Source organism: Mobula birostris, chromosome 10 (assembly GCF_030028105.1).
Source record: "Mobula birostris isolate sMobBir1 chromosome 10, sMobBir1.hap1, whole genome shotgun sequence".
Lineage (NCBI taxonomy): Eukaryota > Metazoa > Chordata > Chondrichthyes > Myliobatiformes > Myliobatidae > Mobula > Mobula birostris.
Window position 1 is genome coordinate 107783820 of NC_092379.1, and position 26277 is coordinate 107810096.

A 26277-nucleotide genomic window follows, 5' to 3' on the forward strand; every position below is an offset into this window, starting at 1 on the left:
CTGAAATGTCAGCTGTTCATAAGCAGTCATTGCCCTTTCCTGAGCACTTATTTGAACCACTCTCCCAGCTACTACAGCCAGTAGTCTTTTTAGATAAGTCACTATTAGCTTTGCACAACATGATGGAGCAAGATTTGCCCATTCCTCCTTATAAAATTGCTCAAGCTGTGCCAGATTAGTTGGGGAGCGACAACAGACAGCAAACTTGAGGTCTTGCCAGAGATGTTCGATTCAAAGTTAGGACTCTGACTGTGCCAATCCAGGATATCTTTTTTTCTTCATTTGAAACCACTCCATGGTTGTGTGGAGTGTACTTTGGGTTGTTGCTCTGCTGAAAAACGAACATTCTCCCAAGTTTAAGCTTTCTGGCAGAGGCTAGCAGGTTTTAATACAGGATCTTTCCGTCTTTAGCAGCCCTCATCTTCCCATCAATCCTAACCAGATTTCCAGTCACTGCTGCTTTAAAGCATCCCCATTGCATGATGGGGATACTCCTACCATACTTTACAGTAGGGGTGGCGTTACCCGGCTGGTGCACAATATTAGATTATCATAGTTTAGTGTTGAGGCCAAAAAGTTCCACTTTAATCCCATCCAACCACAAGACCTTCTGCCATATCTTTATAGTATCTTCTAAGCGATTCTTTGCAAAGTCTTTACAGGCAAGGATATGCTTTTTGTTTCAGCAGTACATGTGGCGTAACTAACCTGGCATAGCTTGAGCAATTTTGCAAAGGAGGAATGTGCAAATCTTGCTCCATCACGTTGTGCAAAGCTAATAGAAAGTTATCCAAAAGGACTACTGGCTGTAATAGCTGCAAGAGGTGGTTTAACTAAGTTCTGAGCAATGGGGAATGAATACTTTAGGACCGCGGACATTACAGTTTTTGTACTTTTAGTTGTTCACGCTTTAAAATTCTCCATTTTTTTGGACTCTAAAGTGAAAAAGGAGCATTAGATTCTCAAATAAAAACTCCCAGTTAAATTGATCAAAATCCCTTGTTGGAATACTCATTTATGTGAACAAAGGATTGGGGACTGCGTATTTTTACAAGGCACTGCGGTTATTTTTTAGCTACTGCACTACACTGCTGTCAGAAATTTCACAACATAGGCCAGTGATAACAAACCGGATTCTGATCATAATGTCCCCACTCCTAAACTCGATGCCCTGTCTGATGAAGGTCGGCATGTTAAAGGCCTTCTCACTACCTTGTCTATCTCAGTAGTCACTTTCAGCAAACTGTACATTTGATACTCCCACATCTCTCTGTACCACAATGTATAGGTACCTTAAGGAAATCTAGCTCATGCTCATCAGTACAATTCTATTCTCTTTTTAAGATTCCTTGAGAAACAAATTCTCAACTCTGGATACGAGCTCACTGTGTAAACCTTTCTCTGATCCAACTTCAAACGGCAACCTTACTCAGATAAATTGGAGAATGCCTAAATGCAGGAGACAGACAAGGTGAAATAGGACAGACACAAGAATAGAATGAGGGATATTACTGGATGGGATAGAACGTTCCCCTGAATCCAAACCATTGTATACACGACAAGAGTGCATGACATTGCCAATGGATGCTCAAAATAAACCAAATTCTCTTTTCCATTTCAATTATCCTTCAATTTAATGAGAACAATCTTCATTCAGTTTATCAGTTACTTATAATGAGCATTGCGGCTGAGTGATAGGAACAAGTAGTAATAGAGAAGTGGTCAAAGTTTCTCTTAAACCCTCCCTTATCCTGCCTCGTGCAATGAATTTCCATAGTTTACACAGTCACACATTTTTAACAGATTATCCTCATGTCCAGTGCATCATAGAGACTGTACTCAGTAAGATTATAGCACATAACAGTGACAAGCTTAAACACCTCCTGAACATTATAATATTTTAAGTGCAATGTTATACAGCTCAAAGCAGACCCTTTGGCTGATCATCATAACTATCGGTACTATTCTCATTTACGAGCATGCACTTTATCAGCAGCTTACTATGCTGTAACAATTTAAGGTTCATCCAGGTACTGTGTAAATATAAATCCGTTATCACCTTTTTTTAAACACCAGAAAGGTTTACAAAATTAAGCTGATTTCCTTTTGCAAGTCTTTGTAAGTATTATGTAAACAGGCGCTTCCATTTATCAGAATACTCTAAAAGATCGAAAGCAAGTTTCCCCCTTCCCACTATTACTTGAGTCACTGCACTGTAAGTACTTCAAACTACTTTTTAATAATGCTGTCTACATTGTAAATACATGCTGGTATTCACGTATTTATACACATTTTATTCCATACCTGTACTTCTAACTTTTTTATATAAATCTTTATTTGTTATAATTGTTGAAAGTTGTTTTTTGTTGCATGTCACACAGACACATGAAGAAGAATCCCAAAGGCTTCTACAGATTTACAGTGTTAAAAGTAAGGGGATAGCAAAGACAAAATTGGCCCTCTTTTAGATCAGTGCTCATCTATGCATGGAACCAAAAGAGATGGGGAGACCTTAAAAGGAGTTTTACATCTGTATTTACTCAGGAGCCGGACATAGTCTATAGAAGTGAGGCAAAACAGCAGTGGGATGATTAACTGTCTACAGATTACAGAGGAGGTGGTGTTTGCTGTCTTGAGGCAAATTAGGGTGGATAAATCCCCAGGGCCTGACAAGGTGTGCCCTCAGACCCTATGGGAGACTAATGCAGAAATTACTGGTGACCAAACAGATATACTTAAAACGTCCTTAGCCATAGGTTAAGATGTGGTGCCAGAGGATATGACAATAGCTAATGTTGCTCCGTTGTTTCAGAAAGACTCCAAGAATAATTTCGGAAATTATAGGCCGGTGAGCCTGTCATCAGTAGTGAGCAAGTTATTGTAAAATAATGTAGGGGACTGGATATACAAGTATTTGGATAGACGGGGACTGATTAGGGATAGTCAGCATGGCTCTGTGCATGGTAGGTCATGTCTGACCAATCTTTCAGTTTTTCAAGGAAGTTACCAGGGAAAATTGATGAAGGCAAGTCAATATATGTTGTACACATGGACCCTGGCAAAGCCTTGGACAAAGTCCTGCATGGAAGGTTGGTTAAGAAGGTTCAGTCGCTTGACATTCAAGGTGAGGTAGTAAATTGGATTTGACATTGGATTTGTGGGAGAAGTCAGAGAGAAGTAGTAGATGGTTGCCTCTCTGACTGGAGGCCTGTGACTACTGAGGAGGGGGAGGAGGAGGGGGAAGGGGGGGATTAGTGAACAGCGAGGAAGACTATCAAAGCTTGCAGCGGGATCTGGACCAGCTGGAAAAATGGGATGAAAACTACCAGATGGAATTTAATGCAGACAAGTGTGAGGTGTGTGAGGTGTGTTACTTAGTGAGTAGTAGGGCTCTGAGAAGTGAGGCAGTACAGGGTGATCTGGAAATACAGATCAATAATTCCTTGAAAGTGGCATCACAGGTAAATAGGGTCGTAAGGAAAGTTTTTGGCACATTAGCCCTCATAAATTAAGATATTGAGTACAGAAGTTGGGATGTTGTGTTAAAGATGTATAAGATGTTAGTGAGGCCTAACTTGAAGTATTGTATGTAGTTTTGGTCACTACCTACAGGAACGATATCAAAAAGATTGAAAGAGTGCAGAGAAAATTTGCAAAAATTTTGCCAGGACTTGACGACCTTAATTATAGTGAAAGGTTCAATATGTTCGGACTTTATTCCGTGGAGCGTAGGAAAATGAGGGGAGATTTGGTAGAGGTACATAAAAATATGAGGAGAATAGATACGGTAAATGGAAGCAAGCTTTTTCCACCAAAGTTGGGTGAGACTAGAACGAGAGATGGATTTTGAAAAATGCAGTCCAATTCTCAATTGCCATAGGTCCAGGGGAAATAGTTCACTGCCCATCATCTCTTAATGACTATTATTCAGGGAATTCAGAAGTGACAGCCTAGTGCAGAATGAGCTGTTTTTCCACTGCCGTGGCACTACTTTTGGTTTGTACCTCAATGCAGTGTAGTGAAGCTTTACTCCTCACATGGGTGGCCCTGCAAACTAGGGGTACAATCCTCATCCAACTCACAAGGTGACCAACTTGCAAAATCAATGGAAATGCCAGTTATGCACCCATGCGCTCACCCAAAATTTTACTCTCCACCGTATCCATTGTGAAGTAAACATCACCAGTGTCTGAGCCCAGTATTCAACTCAAACCCACCAATTTCCTATGAGGCAAGTTAAAATTGGCTCCTGGTGAACAAAAGGGAAATAAATCCATTCTCCCATATATCCCTTAGCCCTGATCACACAGGAAACTGGGGTATTAAGAAAAGTGTACAGAGCATCACTTGGCTGAATGGTCAAGGTCAGTAGGCGGAGGATAATATTTTAATATTTCTTCAGATTCTTATTGAACTTTCAAAAAAGATCTTGGCTCAGACAATATATTCTTCTCCCCTCTTTCCAACCGTAGATTGCCCAAGCTATCGTATGTTATTGTTGTTAAGCTATTGTTGATGTTAAATTGTTGATCACCTGCGTCTGTATTTCACAAATAGAGAGGGTCAGACTGTTGGTGCATGACAACATGCATTGATTTGTTACACATATGGCAGCTGTGGATAGGTTTAAACTCAGATGATGTGCTCAATAGTCTACCATTTTAACAATCTTAGCTCAGGTATTTAAAATTGCCCACTTAGCTGAGGGTAGAGCTTCTCTTTTTCTCTCCACATTTGCTACCTGACCCACTAAATATCTCCAGATCTTTCTGTTTTTATTTCAGATTTTGAACACCTGCAGCATTTGATTTTTGCTTTATTCAATTCTAAAAGCACAGAACTCAGTACACATGGTGCTTACATAGATCATGTTGTCTCACCAACTTGGTTACAACATGACTTTCCCCTCTTTGAAGACAATGCATGTAAACATTTTGCATAGCTACAGACGGTCAACAGAGATCCAGTCTACTTGTTGTCTTCTTTAGTCTGTTTGACATCCTCAATTTTGCACTTATTTCTAATATTTATTCCTTGAACTGACGAACTTGCAACCTCTTTATTTAACTCGATTCTATTCTGTGATCTGAAAAGCATTTATCTCTATATAGATGTCAGAAATAGATTCACTCTTATATATTATAATCAATGCCTTTAGTTATGCCACTTGCTGACATGATGATTTCTAATTCAAACTAAGTACTTGTTTGGAATATAGATTTGGACTGCTTCCCCAACACCCCAATGACAGTTTTATAGTTCCATTCTGGTCTAAATCCTCCGTGTCTCTCATTTAATTCAAAATTATTTTCATTATCTCAAGTCTTCAATTACTGTCTCTATACTGTATATATCCCTCCCACTCACTGCTCTGTTCTCCCCTCCACAAACACAAGATCCTTTAAAAGCAGAATAAGATATTAAATAAATTATGAAATAAGTAGCAAGAATTGGGAAATGAACATTGATGTAATTGTGTATTGAAATCAGAGATGAGTGTGTCCTGGAGGATTTTTAATCATCCTGTACATAACAGAACATCTGTTTGTGGAGCACAACATTGTAAAGAAGCAAAGGGGACTATCAAAGTCATAAAAAAAAGAAAAGCCATCCACATGAAACTAACTGTATTTCTCTGGTGCTATCATACAGTCCACCTTGACCTGAATCTGCAGCTGACTGAGGGAATTAGAATCAATTGAGCACACGGAAGTTGGGCCAAAGTCCAAACAAGTTAACTTAAATGACCTGAACAGAGAGCTAGATGAAACCATGGTTCATTCAGGAATATGTCAGACAACACAGAGACAGTAAAGTGAGATTGCCAAGATAGAGAATAACACGGGTTTTGCTGGCGAACATGTGGAGTCTGGTTCTGCACCCCCAAGGAGTATCATCTTTTTAAGGAAAGAGGAATCAACCCAGTTAGAACACCAGAGGCAAGAGTGAGGACTGGGAAGAGACATCACTGCTGATAATTCCTTCTCTACAATCAGAAGAGTATATGTGAAACCAAGTGAAGAAAATCCCACTGAGTTGGATCATGCAGAAAAGATGGTGGTACAATTAATAACATAAAGAAGTGAAAACTATTTTAAGATAAAAGCGAGAAACAGAAAGCAAAATGTGAAGACTGGAAGTGAGAAGAATTGCCCATCACTCAAGCCATTGCTTTTGTGACATTTTATCATGGTTGGTCATGTAAGGTTCCATAACTTATAGGCAGTAACACAGAATTTTGAGATAGTCTCTTTGCTGCCAGTAGCTGTATGTTTACCAATCTTTACTTACTATGTTGCTTTAAATCATATGAGAAAATAAAATCCACCATGTGGAAAGTTGCTGTTTGACTTGAAATAGTTTAGACACAAGTTTGGTCAAACCATTGGTCGCAAGTTTTAAATGCCAGTCTGACCCGAAGCAAAGTGATAAAACATGAGTAAAACCAAAACACAAAACATAGCTGAAAGAAATATAACCAGGATGCTAAAAACCAACAGTGCTAACGCAACATTGATCACTGTACACACTTATCGGGGAAGGGAAGAAATTGTTCTGTGATGTATCCCTGCTTGCTTTCACTGAGTTTAGTAATACTGAGGTTAACAATCCTTAGGCAACTAATCATTCTTTTCGATGAACATCAGGAAATCATTCGACGTGAATCAAATCGCAGTGAGACAGGATTTCCAAACCTGACGCTGAATCATTTGTACACACAAGATTATTCAGATGTTGGAAATCTTTTACAACACATACAAAATGCTGGAGGATCTCACTAGGTCAGGCAGCATCTTTGGAGGGAAATAAAGAGTCAACAGTTTGGGAAAAGATCCTAAACATTTGTACTTTTCAACCAAGATATCAAATACTCATCAGGAGCAAAAAAAAACACCCAAAGACAACAGAAGCATATCTGCTATCATCCAAATGAAATCAGTAGACCTGGCATAAATTAAAGTTTCAGACTTGAATCTCCTTAGTCAATATATCAGTGGTTTATTTGTTTATTCAGGTTTGTTTATCACATTAAAACATACAGTTAAATGTGGCATTTACGTTCACAACTAATACACTCAGGGATGTGCTTGAGGTAAGTGTCGTCATACATTGCTGCACCAAACACCATGCTCAGCAGAACAACACAGAACATAAAACAGAATGTACCAAGCAACAAAGCTGCTGCGTTCACCAGCAACTTTGATGTGTGTTGCAAAGCAACAACAGATTACTTTTACTATCTAAACCATCAAGAAATACACTGGATTCTGGTTAATTAGGACAGTGGTCCCCAACCTCCGGGTCGCGGACCGATACATTGCCGTGAAATATGCAGGGGTGCAGCGGTGGCGGGGACGCACCCAGCACATCTTTAAGAAAAAAACCGAAATAAACAAGCTAATTAATTAGGTGCCGCCCAGCACGTAAATGTCGGCCTAGATCAGAGGCAATGCAATCGGCAATTGCCTCTGATCTGGGCCGACATTTACTTGCTGGGCGGCACCTAATTAATTAGCTTGTTTATTTCAGCTTTTTTCGTAAAGATGTGCTGGGTGCATTCCGGCCACCGCTGCACCCATGCATGCTTCGCAGCAATGTATCTGTCCGCGGCCCAGAGGTTGGGGACCACTGAATTAGCACACCACAAGACGAGTACATTTTGGCCTAATTAAGTGCCTGCCCCAGTTAGCCAAAGTTTCATGGACATAGTTAAAAAGTATAAAAAAGACAAACTACCAAATACAGAACAAATTACAACAATGCCAATACCACTACAGTACTATAAAACTTTGTATTAGTTCATAATAGTTATCGGAGGAATTCGTCCAATGATGATTACATACTCAAAATCTTCATTTTCATTGTAACTTTCAAGATGATCACCAATACTTTCAAATTTTTTTTTACAGTTCCTAACTTGAAGTAATGACATCATTTCATTTTCATACCCATCAGTTCTGGCATTTCGAAGCCTGAGTGCTCAAGACTGCAGTGAGCAAAACGGTTCTGAATTGTCTTACTGCTTATTTCTTGACAACTACCAGTGACAAAAATCATTGCTTTTTGAACACAAACACATGCAACTGATGCTATTTAAAAACTGTTCACTCTAAGAACAGTGTTGTGTCTAATGGCCACACAAGTGCATGCAACTGATGTTAGAAACTGCTCAGCAACAGTCTCTGTCTCAATTAAACAGCATAGCATCCTAAATAAACAAAGGGAATCCCAGCTCTGTTCTAATTTAGTTTTTGTTCTTGTAGTTTTCCTAAACAAGTGGCTGCCCCAATTTGAAGGTTGAGATTGAAGTCAGGTGTTTCTATCACAAGTAAATAAAAGTCTAGTTGCTTTGAAATGCCTTTGCAATTCGTTCGAAATCTCAGCTGGAGACCCAGCCCAACAAGGGATTAAATACAAAGCTTCTTCCTGTGCTTCAGCTCTGTGCATTTAGATGAATTGTGAAAGTGGGTACAGGAATGGCAGATGGAGTTTAACTCAGACCAGAGCAAAGTGGCACATTTTATTAAATTAAACATATACAAAGTGAATGACAGGTCACAAAAAATATTGTCGGACAGAGAAATCTAGGGGTGCACATACATAGTACCTGAACACAGCAACTCAGGTAGACAAGGTGGTGAAAGAGGCATATGGCATTCAACAGACAGGACACTGAGTACAAGAGTTGAGACATCATGTTACAGTTGTATATGATTTTGGTAAGACTGCACCGTGAACATTGTGTAGTTCTGATTACCATGCTATAGGGAGGATTGTTTTTAAAAGTAGGGATTATACAGATTCACAATGATGTTGGTTTAATTATAAGAGGAGGCTAGAACTGGAGTGAAGGGAGTTGAGGAGTGACAGGGTTCCAGAACATTGGCTCCCAACCTTCTTTATACCGTGGAGCCCTACCATTAACAGAGGGATCCGTGGAACCCCAGGTTGGGAACCTGGGGTTCTAGAGGTATACAAGATCATAAGGGGCTTACATAAAATGGATTATCATAGTCTACTTCCTGAGGTAGGAGAGTCTAAAATGAGAAGGCAAAGGTTTTGATGTGGGAAAGGACCTGAGAAGCAGATTTTTCCCATACAGGGTGGTGGGTATATGGAACAAGCTACCAGAGGAAGTGGAAGAGACGGGTATAATTACAATGTTTAAAATACATTTAGACAGGTTAGTGGTTAGAGAATGTTTAGCACGATATGGGTCTAATGCAGGCAAATGGGACTAATTCAGGAAGGCATCTTGCTCAGCAAGGATGCGTTGTGCCAAAGGGCCTGTTTACACATCATACAACTCGATGACTATTATTTTTCCAGATCTTATCAGAAGTTCGGTAACTATCACCAGCCACAGACTAAACTATGAGCAGAAACCAGTCAAAAAATATTTCTTCCTAAGATCCCCATGTTCAATCAAGAATGAAATAAAAAGTTATATGCATAGAACTGTGGGATTGTATTGTCCCTTTTTTATATCCACCTTTCAATTTCAAGATTTGGATTCCCATCTGTATAACATGACCCTATGGGGGCAAAACACAGCAGCCTTGTTGGTGTGATTAAAAGGAGGGTAAGAGCATGTAATGGAGACAATATTTTAATGGGGTGGTTTATATTGGGAGTGATATGTGATGAAAGGAGTTTTATAATGACAGTGGCATGTATTCAAAAGTTTATTGATGGCAATATGTAGCTGAAGGACTATGGAAAGGGGTAGATATAACAGATTATTACCAGACAACTGTATAATGAAGGTGAAGTTTGCCATGACATTCATGTAATGAGGATGGTGATTGTATCATAACTGACAGTCCCACAATGAAGATGGATGGGGAAACCGTTCTCTAAGAAAGAATTCTTAGTGCTACAAGGGACCGCACTTGGAGTCAACTTTAATCTTCTAAAGATTGCAAAGGAGCAGGTTACTAAGCCACTCTGTGGACTATTTGCAACACTAACCTGAACTCAGGCCAGGCTCCTGCCCAAGTCACAAATGAGCTGTATAAACTTCTTCGAATCGTAACAAACTCCAGGCAATTCTAACCAGAGCCTGAATGGGGAAATGGTTCCCCATGTCTACAGCTCAGGCAAAATCAGAAGCTGCCTTTTTTTTAAAGGTTATCCTGAGAAGCAGGGAAAAGAGATGTGTCTAGTGGCATTAAATTTGCTGTGATTATTTCTGCCAAGCAGAAAATGAACTCATCAAAAACCCCTTGGTTACGAATTCAATAGTTTATTTAGTTTTGTCATAAGGTCTAAATTTTCAGTTCCTCTTTTCACCAAGGGAAGTGGAGTATATCTGCCCATCTGATCTTTAGTCTCACCACTGATCTCAGCACATTTATCAAAGTTCAAAGTTTTTGCATCAGAAGCCTCCAGTTTGTTGAATATGTCATACAGGCACCACCTTAGTCTTTCCCCATAATTATTCTGCCAATGATCAAGCTCCAAAATTTGCCATTGCTTAATAATATTTATTCGTCAATATCCCATGTGCTTCTCTTTCAACTTCCCTTACTACGAGTTTCACTACTTGGTGGTAAATTTGCATACAACTGGCATGACTCGTTAAAAATTTTTAATATGCACATGGCTATCATATACCCTTAGCCCCATTTATGTTTCAGCAATTTGATGAAAATTTAACAACAGCAAGAGTGTCAAATTGATGCCTACTTCAGTAAGAGGGTTAGTTTTAGTTTACCTTCCAGAAATCAGTCCTGTTGGAGAATACGACCAGCCCTAGTGACTGGGATGCAGATTTTCCCAAGATTCAGCTTCCGTTCACTGCAGTCTGTCAATGCTCCAAATGCAGTGTCAAGTTGTGATGCGCCCTGCGGTTTGTACTTTTCCAACTCTGTGGGTGCCAGAGCCACCAGCCACTTTGGCACAAGATACACTCACGGCAATTGGACATCTTCATCTCAGTCACAAGTTTCCTGAAATTGTTCACCCCTTTATCCTGGCCGAGCCTTTTTGCACTTAATTATGCAAAGTTCAGAAGACAATCCCTGTCACTGAAATTAAATGCTGCAGCATAGGGTATAGCATCTTCATCAAAAATGTGAAGATAGTAGACTTATCTTTTCAGCATTCCAACACATGCTCTATTCTAACTGTAAGAATTCTCACAAAGGATGTTTCCTATTTCCAAGTAACCACCACTAATATTTTCCTCAATTGCAAAAATGACCAGGCATCATTTAGTTAATAAAGTACTTCATATTGATCATCTAGATTATATCCTTTGATTGCAGCTGAATATTTGGAGAATATTATTCCTTCTTGTTGATGTAAACACCATATTTCGTACTGATGCTTTTCTTATACGAGTGCAATACACAGTGCCTTCAACTTTGAGTATGCTGTTACTTTGCATCCCTCACTTTGAGAAACAATATTCATAAAGATGACATAAATGGGCGAGTTCTTATCACCGGCCAACATCCATGGTGAATCACAAATGAAATATTGCAGATCTTCTGCAATAGACTGGAAGCATTCTGATCTGTGAAATGTCATCACCTCTGCGAACAAAGTAATAGAACTCTTCAAACATGGCTTCAGGTCAGATTCCAAGAACTTGCGTAAAACTTGATGCACCTAATTATGAGTACTTAAGTCTCCTGAGACAACAGAAGATTTTGTCCTCTGTACCATCTGATAGCTGGATAACTGCATTCCCCTTATTCTCTTTTGACACCATCAGAAACCTCTCCTGTCCCTGTGCTTCTCCTCCTCATTACAAAGTTGAATTATTGATGATTGCCCAAAGGTAAATGTGGATTTACTGACACTTCAAATGAGATTTCCCTTATGACTAACTTGAAACCCTCTGAAAATGAATTCATAGCTTTAGGCCTTCATAGTAACGAGCCTTAAAATAATGTGCTTAAATGACAACAGCAATACAGTATCTCTGCAGATATACCCCCTCCATACAAAAGACAAGAAAAACTGCACAGCTGCATAGCTATTTCCGCTTCCTCCTAATATCTTCCAGCGAAGTTTGTAGCATGACTTGTGTGCTGGTCTTTTATTTTCCAGAGTGCAGGAGATTGACAGATGTCATTAATGACACAACAATTTTTTTGTCCTTTGTTTTGCTTCTCCTCCAACAAATTTAAGGTAACCTTGGCACTGCAAGTCCCTTTGGCCAGAATGATAGATTAGAATATTATTTGGGTGGAGACGCAGTCTAGCGCACAGCCACATTGAGCTCACTTTTGAATGGCTAGGTGGTTAGCAGCCAGAATAACCAGACATTCATCTCTCCAGACAGCATGTCAGTGACCTCAGCACTTTGTTCCACTCCTTTGCATTTCTGATTTCTGACTATGTCTGTTTATTATTACATTTTAAGATCACGTCTAAGATCACAATGATTATATTCAATGCAGATTATATAGAAATATACCTTCCAAACTTTTGATGACTTCTCAGGATTGATCAGCTTCCTGAATTTGATGAGCTCTGTGAAAGTATCTAACATCTTGTTTGTAAATTCCCACTGTATTCCCCACATAATTAACAACACGTTCATGATTCCTACATGTTCACATCCAAATATTGAAGCCTTGAACTTGCTCTTTACCATTCTTTGCCAGCCTTTTCTAGGCTGTGCTCCCACTTTGGCTTATTTTATGTACCAGTAACAGAGCATATGTTACAGTAATTCCCCATCAATCACACTGAAAAGCTGCCGGATGAAATCATACTTGCATAGACCATCCTAAGCATTAAGCTGGTTTGACAGCTGACTAAGCTGGGAAGGAGGAAGACACGAGCTACCTATAAACAGTTCTTGGGTGAAGTTTGTTCTAGCACTATATTCATATCCCCCCCCCCCGCCCACACACACATATCAACACATGATCTTGTCTTCCTTCATTTGAGGCCAAATCATTGAGTATATTTAAAGCATAGGTTGAAATATTCTTGATTAATAAGGGCAGCAAAGGACATAGGGAGAAGGCAGGAGCATGGGGCTATGATGCAAAGTAAGTCAGCCACGCTCAAATGGCGGCGCAAACTGTCGTATAGACTATTGATGATCGGATCAGCAATATGTAGGAAGTTAACAGAATGGGTTTTGCAAAATGTATATTCAAACATGTTTTAAGTCAGCAGCAAGTATGGAAAAATGCTCGTTGAAATATCAAAATACTACAAAAATTTGTGAATACAGCCCAACCCCTCAGAGGAAAAGCCGTCCCCACCGTCGAGCGGATCTACAAAGAGCATTGTCACAAGAAACCAGCATCCATCATCAAGGACCCCCATCATCCAGGCCAAGCTTTCTTCTCACTGGTACCATCAGGAAGGAGATGCAGGAGCCTCAGGACCCACACCACCAGGTTCCGGAAAAGTTATTACCTTTCAACCAACAGGTTCCTGAACCAGCATGGGTAACTCCACTCACTTCAACACTGAACTGATCACTGGACACAACCTATAGGTTGTATAGACTCACTTTCAAGAACTCTACAGCTCATGATCTCAGTATTATTTATTTACTAATGTATTTATTATTCTTAGTTTTTTTTTTGTATTTGCACAGTTTGTCTTTTGCACATTGGTTGCCAGCCAGACGTTGTTTATGTGTAGTTTTTCATTGATTCTATTGATTTATTTGTTCTACTGTGGATGCCTGCAAGAAAATGAATCTCAGGGTAGTGTAATATTTGGTGACGTACAGTTCCAGCACATAAATAATAAATTTACTTTCAACTCTGAATATTTCTGTGCAATTAGAATATAGGCCCAAATAGTAACTTTTTGTTTGTTCACCTCAGTAAGTAATACTGTCTTTTACACTGCCTCCAGCTGATGCACTTGGACGTGCATTTGAATTAACTTAGTTGCTTTAAGTATAACATTATAGAAAGCTGTCGGAGGAAGCATCACTCTCCTTCAGCTGTGGATATTAAAAGCAGGAGGGATTCACTGTGTAATTTTCAGAAGAGAATTGTGCTGTCCTGGTTAATGTTATCATAATCAATATAAACGAGACATCTTGGTGCACATTTCCAACATTTTTCTACTGTGAAAATTGGTTTCTGTATGACTAGAATGGACTAATTTATAAAGCACATATAGTTCAATTTCAGAATGCTTGTAACTAGTCACAGAACATGGGCAAAAAACACACACACTGGAGCGGATCACAACTTAACCTGATCCCATTCTCACCAGAGGTATACCAACTGCCTGTAAATCTCTTTTGGTGTCCCTGCATTGTAATCTGGAATGGCTAAATTCCACCCTTCTGTGATCAAAGGTGCCAAAGCCAATAGAAACAACTTAAATCCTGTCCCTCCAGAGGCCAACCAGCAAACACAGAACCCTTCAAAGCACTCCAGGTCACCCAAACTCAGCTACAGTATATTCAAAGTCTGTGGTGAACATCCTGCAGTGGTTTACAGTTTGATTAAAAACTTTCCAAACTGGCAGTTTTAACAACGTTGGTTATAAGTGAAAATGAAACACCAGACGTTGCAAATCAAACTACTCTCCTAACAGACCCAAGTCCTCATAAACACTCTGAAAGTACTTTTCAAATCAACCTCACCTCCTCAACAAATCACTCCGCCTTACGATTAGATTATTTTATTTTTGAATCATAATATTTTTCGTATATATGCCGAAAGTCCAAAAGTTGTGACATGAAAGGAGAGAATGGGAAATGTGTAGGGGTAAAGCACGCGGCCAAACTAGCACAGGCTCTGGCTTATAATAGGTAGAAGATTAGACGTTATTTGACATTACAAACGGACTCTGTATTTCAAACGCTGTACTGTCAGATCGTCGACTCCGCTTCGAGACTGGTATTTCAGTGCCACGGGACAGCAGAGTAGAACAGTACCGAGCGAATGCAGAAATTCTCGGGAGCTCTGCATCGGATATGCTGTAACATACATTATGTAAACTTTCAGCCAGAAAAAAAAGGGGCTCTCAGACACTATCATAAATTCACCATGCTCCTATCAAAAGCAGAATTTCGTTACTGTATGCGCCGTCTTTTTTATATTATCAATCAGCTCATTTGACAAAACTAGTTGTAAAAAGGCAGAATCTGTTCTTACCTATCGCTCCTCGGTTGCTCATTTTGCTGAGGAATGTTCTGAAGTTTTTTAAGTGGAAACTGCGAGACCTCCTGAAGGAGCCGGGCTGTCCGGAGCCATCCATTGCCGCCGATATTGCAGTTCCCGAGCCGGCGGCAAGCAGGACGTATGCTGGGTGGACCGGTAAGTATTTTGCGGAGGACACCGCTTGGCATCCTCCGCGCCGGGGCACGCGAACGACGAGAGTGCCTCTGCGTCCGAACCCGCTCGGGAAAGTGAAGGGGAGGAACTGACTCAGCGACCAACTCACTTCGCCTTCATTGGAACAAGCGGTTTCTCTACGCAGCTGCGGAGAGTTTGCAGTAAAGCCGCAATCTGAAGTCAACAACTCAAAGTGAGATCATGTGTCATTTCTCAGTTTGGGCCTCCTACACGCCCACTCACGCAAACCCGGAGGGGATTTACCATGCAAATTAATGTACCCAACTGTACCCAAGATTAAAATAAAAGGGAACCGTAAGATGGAAGATGGTCATTTGGCCCCTGGGGAGAATGAGCTAATTATTCCCCTGACCTTTTTCCTGTGTCGTCATCATTTTTTCTACGATTATTTTATTTTATTTGTATTGTTTCCCCTTTACGGCGACCCCCATTTCCTCTGGGATACAGGTCAATAGTTGGAGCTGTTGTTATTCTCTCCCAATTAGTACAAGATTGTTGGTGGACAACACAAGCGCTCATTCCGACGATGTTCTGATGAAGGGTCCTTGTCTAACGTTGACTGTTTATTCCTCTCCATAGATGCTGCCTGGCCTGTTGAGTTCCTCCAGCATTTTGTGTGTCATTTCGATGGTGTGTTATGCCATCTGTTAAACGGAAACCCTAGCTGTTTTCTTATGTGGATGTGGGAGATCCCCAGCATCACTTTGAAGAAGGAAATTGACCCTGATATCCCAAGCGATACCTATCCCTCAACCATTATCTGTAAAATAGATTTGCCCAGACATTAAATTGCACCTATTTAGGTGTATTAAACTCTCTAAAAAAAGGGAACCAAACAATATTTTATTGGGTAGATGGCTTCAACAATACTCTGTTGCGCACAAAGGCCAAGGCTTAGTCCGCCTTACATGAGAAAGGCCTTTCCACTTACACATCACTAATGTGGATAAATTGATGGTTATCAGGCAGCTCCAGTGTCAGCCATGGTGGAAAACAGTGCTGGTGCCCTGGAGTGAGAGATACCCAAGAACAGGGAAGACTAAAAGGAAACAGAAGGATATTTATCATAGAAGTGATATTGTTAGGCGGCAAGGACAATAGATGTGTCAGTTTAGCAGGTCGGGGAGGAGGGACTGGTTTGGCAGGTCAACGGATGGCAGGAATTAAGTTATAAAACAACAGACAGGTAATGGACGTTGGAGACCGGGCAGGCTAAAAGATTAATAATTGGACGGAATCAAGCAAGTTGGTAGGGAGTTGGAATTACTATGGATAAGTAGCTGCTCAGGAAAGTAGTGGATAATGTAAAGGGTATGGGACTGCAACAATATATCAACTGCAGATCCAAAGACGTCCTTTGGAGCCAGCCATGTCAGATTGCAGTTATAATTTTAATAACTGTTCCATAAAGGAGTATATTTTCCATATTATGACTCGTCTACAAAAGCAGAACAAATTTATTCCAGCAAATTACCACCTATATCATCAGTAAAAATAATAAATAAATGAAGTGAGAGGAGAAATCATCCGTAGCAGAATTTATTCTTTGCTGAGCTCCTTAGTGCTCAGTTTGAGTTGCATCAGGAACTTTCACCTCATCATCTTTTTACAGCCTTGGTCCAAGCATACATAAAAAGGCTGAATACCAGGGGAAAATGAAATTCATTTCACGTCAGTATTAAGTTTACACCTGGTGTTGTGGCATCAAAGGGGCCGATAAAATTTGAGGATCATGAGAGGATCTTTTCACAGCTTGAGTTATGCCTCATAGAACCACGAGCATCCATATCATGTTGGCAACAACACAACCTAGCCCAATTCTGACATCCATTCAGTCCAGCAAGGGTCAGGATACACCAACCAAAAGTTCAAGAGTCATTCATTGGGACAAAGGAAATTTAATACAGTTGATTTCCATTATCCACTGTTAGACAACAGTCCAATTTTGAACAATGCAGAAGTCCACATCAAATTTGAGAAATAACACCTTTCGTTTCTCTCATTTGTTGTCCATTATAGATTAGTATTAAAGTATAAATTCATTTAACACCATTAATATTTGATCTTCAGGCTATTAACATAACTTTTAAATGAATGTCTTAAACCAGTCTCAGATGAACTTACTTTAAACAGTGAACTCTAATTTTCTGTGTTCATGCCGCTGAAATGCGCATGCAACCAGAAACCAGCGATCCATGAGCCAGTCCTCTTTGTAGCATCAGAGGTAGAGAGAGTCAGCAACTTTAAATTCCTTGGTGTTATCATTTCAGAGGACCTGTCCTGGGCCCAGCGTGTAAGTGCAATTGCAAAGAAAGCACGGCAGTGCCTCTACTTCCTTAGGAGTTTGAGAAGATTCAGCATGACATCTAAAACTTTGACAAACTTCTATAGATGTTTGTGGAGAATATATTGACTGGCTAAGTCACAGCCGGTATGAAAACACCAATGCCCTTGGACAGAAAATCCTATAAAAAGTAGTGGGTATAGCCAAGTCCATCATGGGTAAAGCCCTCCGCACCTTTGAACACATCTACACAGAGCACTGTTGCAGGAAAGTAGCATCCATCATTAGGTACCCGCACCAGCCAAGTCATGCTCTCTTCTTGCTGCTGGCATCAGGAAGAAGGTACAGGAACTTTAGGATTCACAGTGTCAGGTTCAGGAACAGTTATTATCCCTCAACCATCAGGCTCTTGAACCAAACTTCACTTGCCCCATCATTGAAACATTCCCACAACTTATGGACTCACTTTCAAGGACACTTCATCTCATGTTCTTGGAATTTATTGCTTATTTATTTATTGTCATTGTGTCTTTCTTCTTGTATTTGCACAGTTCATTGTCTTCTGCATACTGGTTGGCCACCCAAGTTGGTGTGATCTTTTGTTGGTTCTATTTATGGATTTATTGAGTATGCCCACAAAATAGGAATCTCAGGGTTGTATATGGTGACGTATATGTACGTTGATAATAAACTTATGTTGAACTTTGAAAACAGTGTCCTTGTAAAAAATAAGCACAAACACCAAATTTCACCTCAAATTTTATACAAAGTGTGTTAAAATATTTTTAGTGTATTTGTGCTTATACTTTACGTTTGTGCAGTTATAGGCTGATTATCAGCAACATTCCCTTTGGAGAAGGATGGCTAGTGTTGTCACTCATTTATTTTGCTGTATTTTAATTAATGCTGTTTAGTTTAAAATACAGAATAGCTTTTAAGACTTTGTTATTCAAAAGAATAAGGAGATGACACACAGCTCAGCAATTTATACATTGAATAGAAGTGTGCAATGTATAATAACTTTTTCAACCAATTCCCATGCAACCAGTATGTTCATACAACTGGCCACCCTCCGTTCCTCATCGATATCAGATGGCTGAGAGTATACTGTGGTTTTTGTTTCCTTACGTTAGTATTCAGTTTTCCTCCTTCCTATATGGTTTCCTCCAAGTGCTCTGTTTTCTTCCCACATTGCAAAGACGTACGGATTAGGAGGTTAATTGGTCGTTGTAAAATTGTCCTGTGATAAGGCTATAGTGAAATAGATAGGTTGCTGGGCGGTACCACCAATTGGGCAGGAAGCAGCTGTTCTACGCTGTATCTCTAAATAACTAAATAGATTGCTGCAGTACAATTGAAGTCACTGGCAATCTACTTGTATAGAAATGTGTTTTTTTTTTTGCCTGGATAGCAAATGTTCCCAGCATAGTAAATACTATGATAGTAAAAAAAATGAATATACCCATAGTTACCATAGCCTCCATTTGTGCAAAGGACCATTAGATATAAAGGAGAGCTAGCATATCATATCAGATGATTTTTCTGCTTCACAGACTATTTATCATATTGAATCCCTGGCTTTGACCAGTTAACTTTGCATACACCAGAGCAGGCTTTCCCATCCTGGGATCTGCAGACCACTCGGTTAATTGTCGGGGTCCACGGCATGCTCCAGAAAATGGGTGTAGCTTATGGCTCAGACTTGGGTTGTACACTGATTCCAACTAGATCTTTGATAAATATTCATCATAGGGAAAAAAATCTGCAACTTTTGTGTATTTAATATCAAGTTCGTGAACCTAATAATGAGTCAGATATTTCATCATAGCACTTGCACAGAAGAAAGTAGCCGTGTAAAAGGCACATAGTTTAATACTCCCTAATGCTTCCAGTGTATTAAAAATAATGTATAGTCATCCCACCTGAATTGTCCTATGTTGACCAACTTCATAATCCCCTCCTCAGGCCTTAGAGAGGTTTAATCAGTGCGCAATATAATTCAGTTTGCACTCACAGAGTAGCTGGGATTCACATTGTCCTTCATGTCAATCTTCAGTTTGTGCTCAACTTGCCAAAGGTTAGTGAGTGAAATTTGATTTCCCAAATTGATATAAAGTAGATAGATTGCTCCTATTGCCCTAAGATGATCATTATGTTCAAGAAACAAGTTGCTGAAAGAAGTCAGTAGGTCTGGTAGCATCTATAGAGGGAATGGACAATTAATATTTGGGGTCAAGACTTTTCATCAGGCAACCACACTATGAAAAATTGTGTGTAAATGCCACCGACAGAAAGTAAGCCACTGTGTACCTATACTGGATTGAATTCCCTCCCAATAGTTAACAATCCTATTTGCCTTAAGGACTTTTGATTTTGAGAGAGTTGACTCATTAGGGTGTATTTATCCCTGGATTTAGTCAGCCCTTCAATCAAAAGACTGCCTTCATGTTGGAACTCAAGCTGTGATTCATGGTAACCTTACTTGACTAGGAAGGCCATCGCAGATGAGTCCAGTTCAGCTGCATAAATGTTGCAGGGATCATTGGTGTGGAAATGTTGGCACTCATCCCTTCTTTCCCCACAGGTTCTTTGGCCAGTTCTTTGAACCTACAATTGCTGCAGCAGAGAGCAGCTAAATTAGTTCACACCAGGGATCAAAGCTACTCAGTACTAAATCATTCTTCAGCGTTTGATTCAGTGAACATCATGTTCACCATGTGATAAGTGCTATAATTAAATTGAAGGAACTCAAAGTTTTACGTCCAGCCTGCTTAGCTGTGGTCTGGAGTGATCTGTACAGGGACATAATCTGGTACTTTTCAGATTTGAGCCACACATATTTGCTTGCTTTTCTTAGTGAAAATCAAAATCCATGCCAATTTTGTCCCTTCATATTTAAAGTTGCAATGGTCATTGTGATTACACGAAGAATATTATGCACACCACATTACAGAAAGGATATTAGATCTATGGAAGGCGTAAAGAAAACAGCTGGCCAAATGATTGCAAACACACAAAAACCTGCAGATGCTGGAAATCCAAGGCAATGCACACAAAACACTGCCAGAACTCAGCAGGTCAGGCAGCACCAATGGAAATGAATAAACTGTCGACATTTTGGGCTGAGACTCTTCATCAGGACCATGTTGCCCAAATAACTGGATTGGATTATAATTATATTTGTGTAATTTGCTCACTAGAACTAAAGTGGTCGAGAAGTGATGTTTGTGAGAGATGATGTAACAGCTTCTTTAGAATTTTGACAAGATGATGGTGAAAGTGCCATCCTGTTCAAAAACGTAGAACTTCTGGATAAAGACTCTACTAGATGGAGGAAGCAATTATTTCATTATTAAACAGGTTTCCTAGGTGAACATTTGAAGCAAATAGTTCAGATTACCCTCAGATATGAAGAAGAAGAAGAAGAAAGCCCTTAACTCCGAGTGGAGTCATCGGGACGCCGTCATGATGGCATTTTTTTAGCAGGCTTTCTTATTTTTACAGGGCCGAGTTGCTAGCTCGACACTCAACCCAGCACGGATGGAAAGCGTGCAAGGGAGCCGGCTGGATTCGAACTCGGGAGCCTTCGCTCCGAAGTCCGGCGCTGATGCCACTACGCCACCAGCCGGCGACCCTCAGGTATAGTATATGGATAATTCAAGCAATCCCTAGAGCAAGTGAAGCAGATGGCTCACAACGTTTTCCTCCTCAAAAATTTTCTTTATCCCATGTCTACCTATTGCAGACAAATTGATGGAGACTAATCAGCAAATCTATTACCATGTTTCTGACAGTCAAGTTATTAAAAGCCAAACTTGATTAATCTTTATGCTTTGCATTCGTTAATTCCTTTTCTCTTTAGTGGTCCCCTGATAGAAAATAGGAGCAGAGAAAAGCCATTAATTTCTTTGAACTTGCCCCACATTCAATATCATCAGAGCTGATCGTCAGTCTTAATGCTATGTTTCCGGGCTCTCACCTCACTCCTGGATGCCTTATAAATCTAGAATTTATCTTTTTAAAAATATTCACCAACTTGGCCTTGGTAGACCTCCGTGGTAGAAAATTCAGGAGTTTCAATATCCTCTGAAAAAACCTGTTCTCATCTCAATTGTAAATCTCATGTCTTATAACATTTTATTTCTCTTAACTCAGCCAAGAGCAACATCCTTCCTACATACTTCCATCTTGGCCCATTAGAATTTTGCCTGTTCAAACTGGATCCTTTCTCATTCTTCTAAGCTCATGAATAGAAATCTTAATGTGGGTGGTGCAGCAGTTAGTATTGCTGCCTCTCAACCCTGGCCTCAGATACTTGCTGTGTGAAGTCCTTGTGACTGAGTGAGTCTCCTTCAGGTGATAGATTAACTGGCTTCTATAGATTACTCCTTAGTACAGGTTAATAATAAGAGGAACCAGGGCAAAGTTGATGTGCATGTGTGAGGTAGGAGAAGTATAGGGTGCAGGAGAGTCTGGGAAGGGAGAATGGAACTGATGGGCCAAGTGGCCAGCTCCGGTGTCATTGTAAGTCAGTCAGTCTGTCCTCATGTGACAAGCCCACCATGCCAGAAGTCAGCATAACTTTCCAATCGCAGTTTGAACAGGCTGAGCGTGGTAGGACTGGATCATGTCCACCTCCATGAGAGTCATGCCTTCAAAGATAAATTACTGCATAATAGACTTATTCATAAGATAAGGATGCATGGAGTGGAGGCAATGTAGTAGTATGGATGGGGGATTGTCTAACCAATAGAAAGAAGAGAGTTGGCATAAATGGGAGTTTCTCTGGTTGGCAGTCAGTGTTGAACAGAGTGCTGCAGGGGTCTGTGCAGGGCCCACAACTGTTCACTATATACAGTACATTAACAATTTGGAAGAGACCAACTATAGCATATCTAAGTTTGCTGATGACACTAAATTGAATGGAAAAGCAAATTTTGCAGAGGATACTGAGAGTCTGCAGAGGGACATAGAGAAGCTAAGAGTGGACAAAAGCCTGGCAGATGTGGTTGCGAGGTCATCCACTTTGAAAGGAACAATAGGAGATCAGATTGTTATTTAAATAGTGAACGATCGCAGAATGCTGTTGTGCAGATGGATCTGCAAGTGCCTGTGCACAAATCACAAATGATTGGTTTTGCAGGTGCAACAAGTTATGGAGAAGGCAAATGGAAAGTTGGCCTTCATTGCTTGATGGATTGAATTTAAGAGTCAGGAGGTTATACAGCAATGGCACATGATACGGACTACTGGTGAGGCTTCACATGGAGTACTGCATGCACATAAGGTCTCCTCACTTGAGGAAAGACATACTGGCTTTGGAGGCAGTGCAGAGGAGGATCACTGTGTTGATTCTGGAGTTGTGAGGGTTAACATGAGGAGAGATTGAATTGCCAGGGACCATGCTCACTGGAATTCAGAAGAAAGAGAGGGGATCTTATAAAAACATATAGAAACATAGTGTGGACATGTGGCCAAGTGGTTAAGACATTGGACTAGCGACCTAAAGGTCGTGAGTTCGACCCCCAGTCGAGGCAACGTGTTGTGACCTTGAGCAAGGCACTTAATCACACATTGCTCTGCGATGACACTGGTGCCAAGCTGTATGGGTCCTAATGCCCTTCCCTTGGACAACATTGGTGTCGTGGAGAGGGGAGACTTGCAGCATGGGCAACTGCTGGTCTTCCATACAACCTTGCCCAGGCCTGCACCCTGGAGAGTGAAGACTTTCCAGGCGCAGATCCATGGTCTCGCAAGACTAACGGATGCCCTTTTATGAAAATGATCGGTCAGACAGAGGCAGAAAAGTTATTTCTAATGGTGAATGAGACCAGAATTAGAAGGCATAACCTCAAGATTCAGGGGATGAGAAGGAAATGCTTTTCCCAGAGAGACGAGGAGGAACTGCTTTTCCCAGAGATTAGTGAATCTATAGAATTCTCTGCCTACCAGAACAATAGAGGCTACGTCATTAAATATATTTAAACGAGGTAGATGGACATCTGCACAGCAGGGTAATTGAGGACAATGGGGAACAGGCAGGAAGGTGGAGCTGAGTCCTCAGTCAGATCAGACATGGTCTTATTAAATGGTGGAGTAGGCTTGGCAGGCCAGATGGCCTACTCCTGCTCCTATTTCTTATGGTTGACTTTACCTTCGTAAGAACACCTGTGGTGCCCTGTTTGAAGCTGAGCAGATCTACTCCCTGTGTTTAGTTAGAGCAATAGTCTGGAAGGCAGAACGGATGGGATGGATTGCTTTTAGTCAGGGGTTGGTGGCTGACAACTGGGAGAGGATAGAGGAAGATTGAAGTAAGCATTTTTGTTTTGTAGCACCTATAGAACACTGCCTGCCTCATAAAATATCTTGAAAAAAAATACACATTTTTTCTAGCCAGTGATCCAATTCCCGTGATGTTTCTCACTTGATCAACAAATGTCACTGCTCAGATCCTGGAATAAGATTGCCACTGAAGCACAATCACACAATTAAACCCAATTTCTATTTAAAGTGGGAGCCTGCTACCTCTCTCCTGGTGCATTAGTCATCAGTGGTTTAGTTTAAAAGCAGTCAATGAGATTTACTGGAAGATGCCGTTTCCTGCTTGGCATTGTAGCCTGCTGCTCCTCTAATAGTGCCCTTAGGTCACTGCAGGGTCGTCTGCCAGGGATGACCATTCATCGATGCTTTGCTCCCTTAGCCCTGGTACATCTCCTGGTGGCAGAGCAGTGACAGGGACATCTCCCTGCCACCCCTGTAGCTTCCAATGGGGTTAGCCGGTCCGCCAGTTCCTGTCCTTCCTCCTCAGCCACAGCCAAAGGCTGCCCTTTTCTGCCTCTTCAGCCAACTGTCTGGTGCCCTCCTGAGCCTCTCTCCGGTCACCGCCATATCCTGGAGTAACCTTGACGTCGATGTGCCGATGAAGCCCCGGCATCCAACCAGCACAAGGTAGGTGATGGTCCCGCAGCCAGCCTCCTTAAACTCAGCTGCCATACCCAAGTACTCCAGCTTCTTCCACTCCTGGGCAGTAGCCGCTCCTTCACATTATGTAAGAGGCTGTCTTTATTTCAGTTGTCTCCCTGCCCAGTTTCTTCAAAGCATTCTGGACAATAATCAGCGGGAGTGGGTGTCATGGGGGGTGGGTGGTGGGGGGTAGTGTTAGGATGAAATTAAAATCGGGCACTTCGTAAGAACATCATGTTTGAAGATCTATGCGTTTATTACATTACGCTGCTCAGTGGGAATCTGAACACATGGGGTTTTATATTAAGATTTATAGTGGATTTTTTTTTTAACTTTAACTGTCCAGTAAGCATTAATTTATATTAAAAGAAAAAGTGCGGGGGTTTGCCAAGTCACTCAAGGGTTAGTGAACTCCATCTGCACAGTGACCTTTTCCATTGCCTGATGCCAGGGCCTACAGCCCAAGTCAGTACATAGTTTCCCACCATCCCGAAGCCAGCAATGATTTTCTTAAAGGTCGCAAGTAAAAGGACTGTCCCTCAGAACATTTCCTGCGATACTTATCAATCTTGTCTCCACTTATCATTCTTGTCTCCTTCCTTCCTTTCGGCCTCCAAACAGACCACACATTATTGTAAGTTGTTTTTTTTAACACATATTCTGCCAAAAAAGGAACTGTGTCAAACAATAGTGATAATCATTGGTATGCTGGATGGGTGCTTTCATTTGGAAGGGTGTGTCCCACTTTATTGACCAAGGTTAAAATGAGCAAAATGTACATTGGACACGTGATGATTCAGGGAGCAGTGATGCGACACCAAGCTTGGATTTTAAAAGCCAACAAAGAATAGTAGGAAGAGCAGGGAAGGGAAAGTTATATTTTTCATGTTAATCCTTAAGTAAAATAATGCAGTTCCATCACAGCATTCAACTGCTCTGGATGAAAAGTTTTACATCACCACTCTCTACTTTGGCCCGCAGACAGCTGCCCAAAAACCTAATGCAACTGGAATGATTTTCACAGCTTTAAGATTGTGGGCAGGATTAATTGGCTTCTGAACATGAAGGGGATCAAAGAGGAAAGTAAAGGAGATGTAAAATGAATCAAGAAAATTGAATGGAGGAGCAGATTGAAGGGGTCTGTGCTCTGCGCCTGCTTCTCCTTAGTTCTCATGTTCATATGAACAGCTTAGAGAAACGTGCCAGTTCTAGTTGTTTACAGTTGTTAACTACATGTAATACTGGCATTTGACACTCCTAGTAACTATGATATCACATAATCAGAAGAAAGACTTTTTTGGTTAGCAGCTTATCATATTCATCCAAAAAAAAAAATCCCAAAATGGTTTCACACACATACCAAAGCACTTTCAAATATACTGACAACTGGGCTGTTGACATGGTTATACTTGATCCATAGAGAGGAACCCATCTTAATTAAATGCCACAATCTTGTGCTTAAACACTTAACTAATTTTCTTAGAAATTTTCCTAGTTAATAGAAAAAAATCTGCTGCACAATAGGCAAAACATTAAAGGAAAAGAAATGAAAGAACATGCATAAAAAATAGTGCTGGCTTTTGTCCAGTTTCTAAGTAGATGCATTTTCAAAGGTTCAGCAAAGGTTCAAAGGTTAATTCATTATCAAAGTATGTATGCAGTACACATCTGAGATTCGTCTTCTCCAGGTAGCCACGAAACAAAGAAAACCATGGAAGCCATTGAAAGAAA

The 26277-nt window shown here is 40.6% G+C and overlaps 1 protein-coding gene across 1 annotated transcript in view; it reads right to left on the minus strand.

Moving 5' to 3' along the window:
- Positions 1–15455, minus strand: part of stard8 (StAR related lipid transfer domain containing 8) — a 97556-nt gene extending 82101 nt beyond the window's left edge. Inside the window, exon 1 of the mRNA XM_072270761.1 lies at positions 15099–15455. Within this exon, the coding sequence (XP_072126862.1) occupies positions 15099–15201 (103 nt within the window). The 5' untranslated portion in view covers positions 15202–15455. The remainder of the gene's footprint in view (positions 1–15098) is intronic.
- Positions 15456–26277: the final 10822 nt, after the last annotated feature.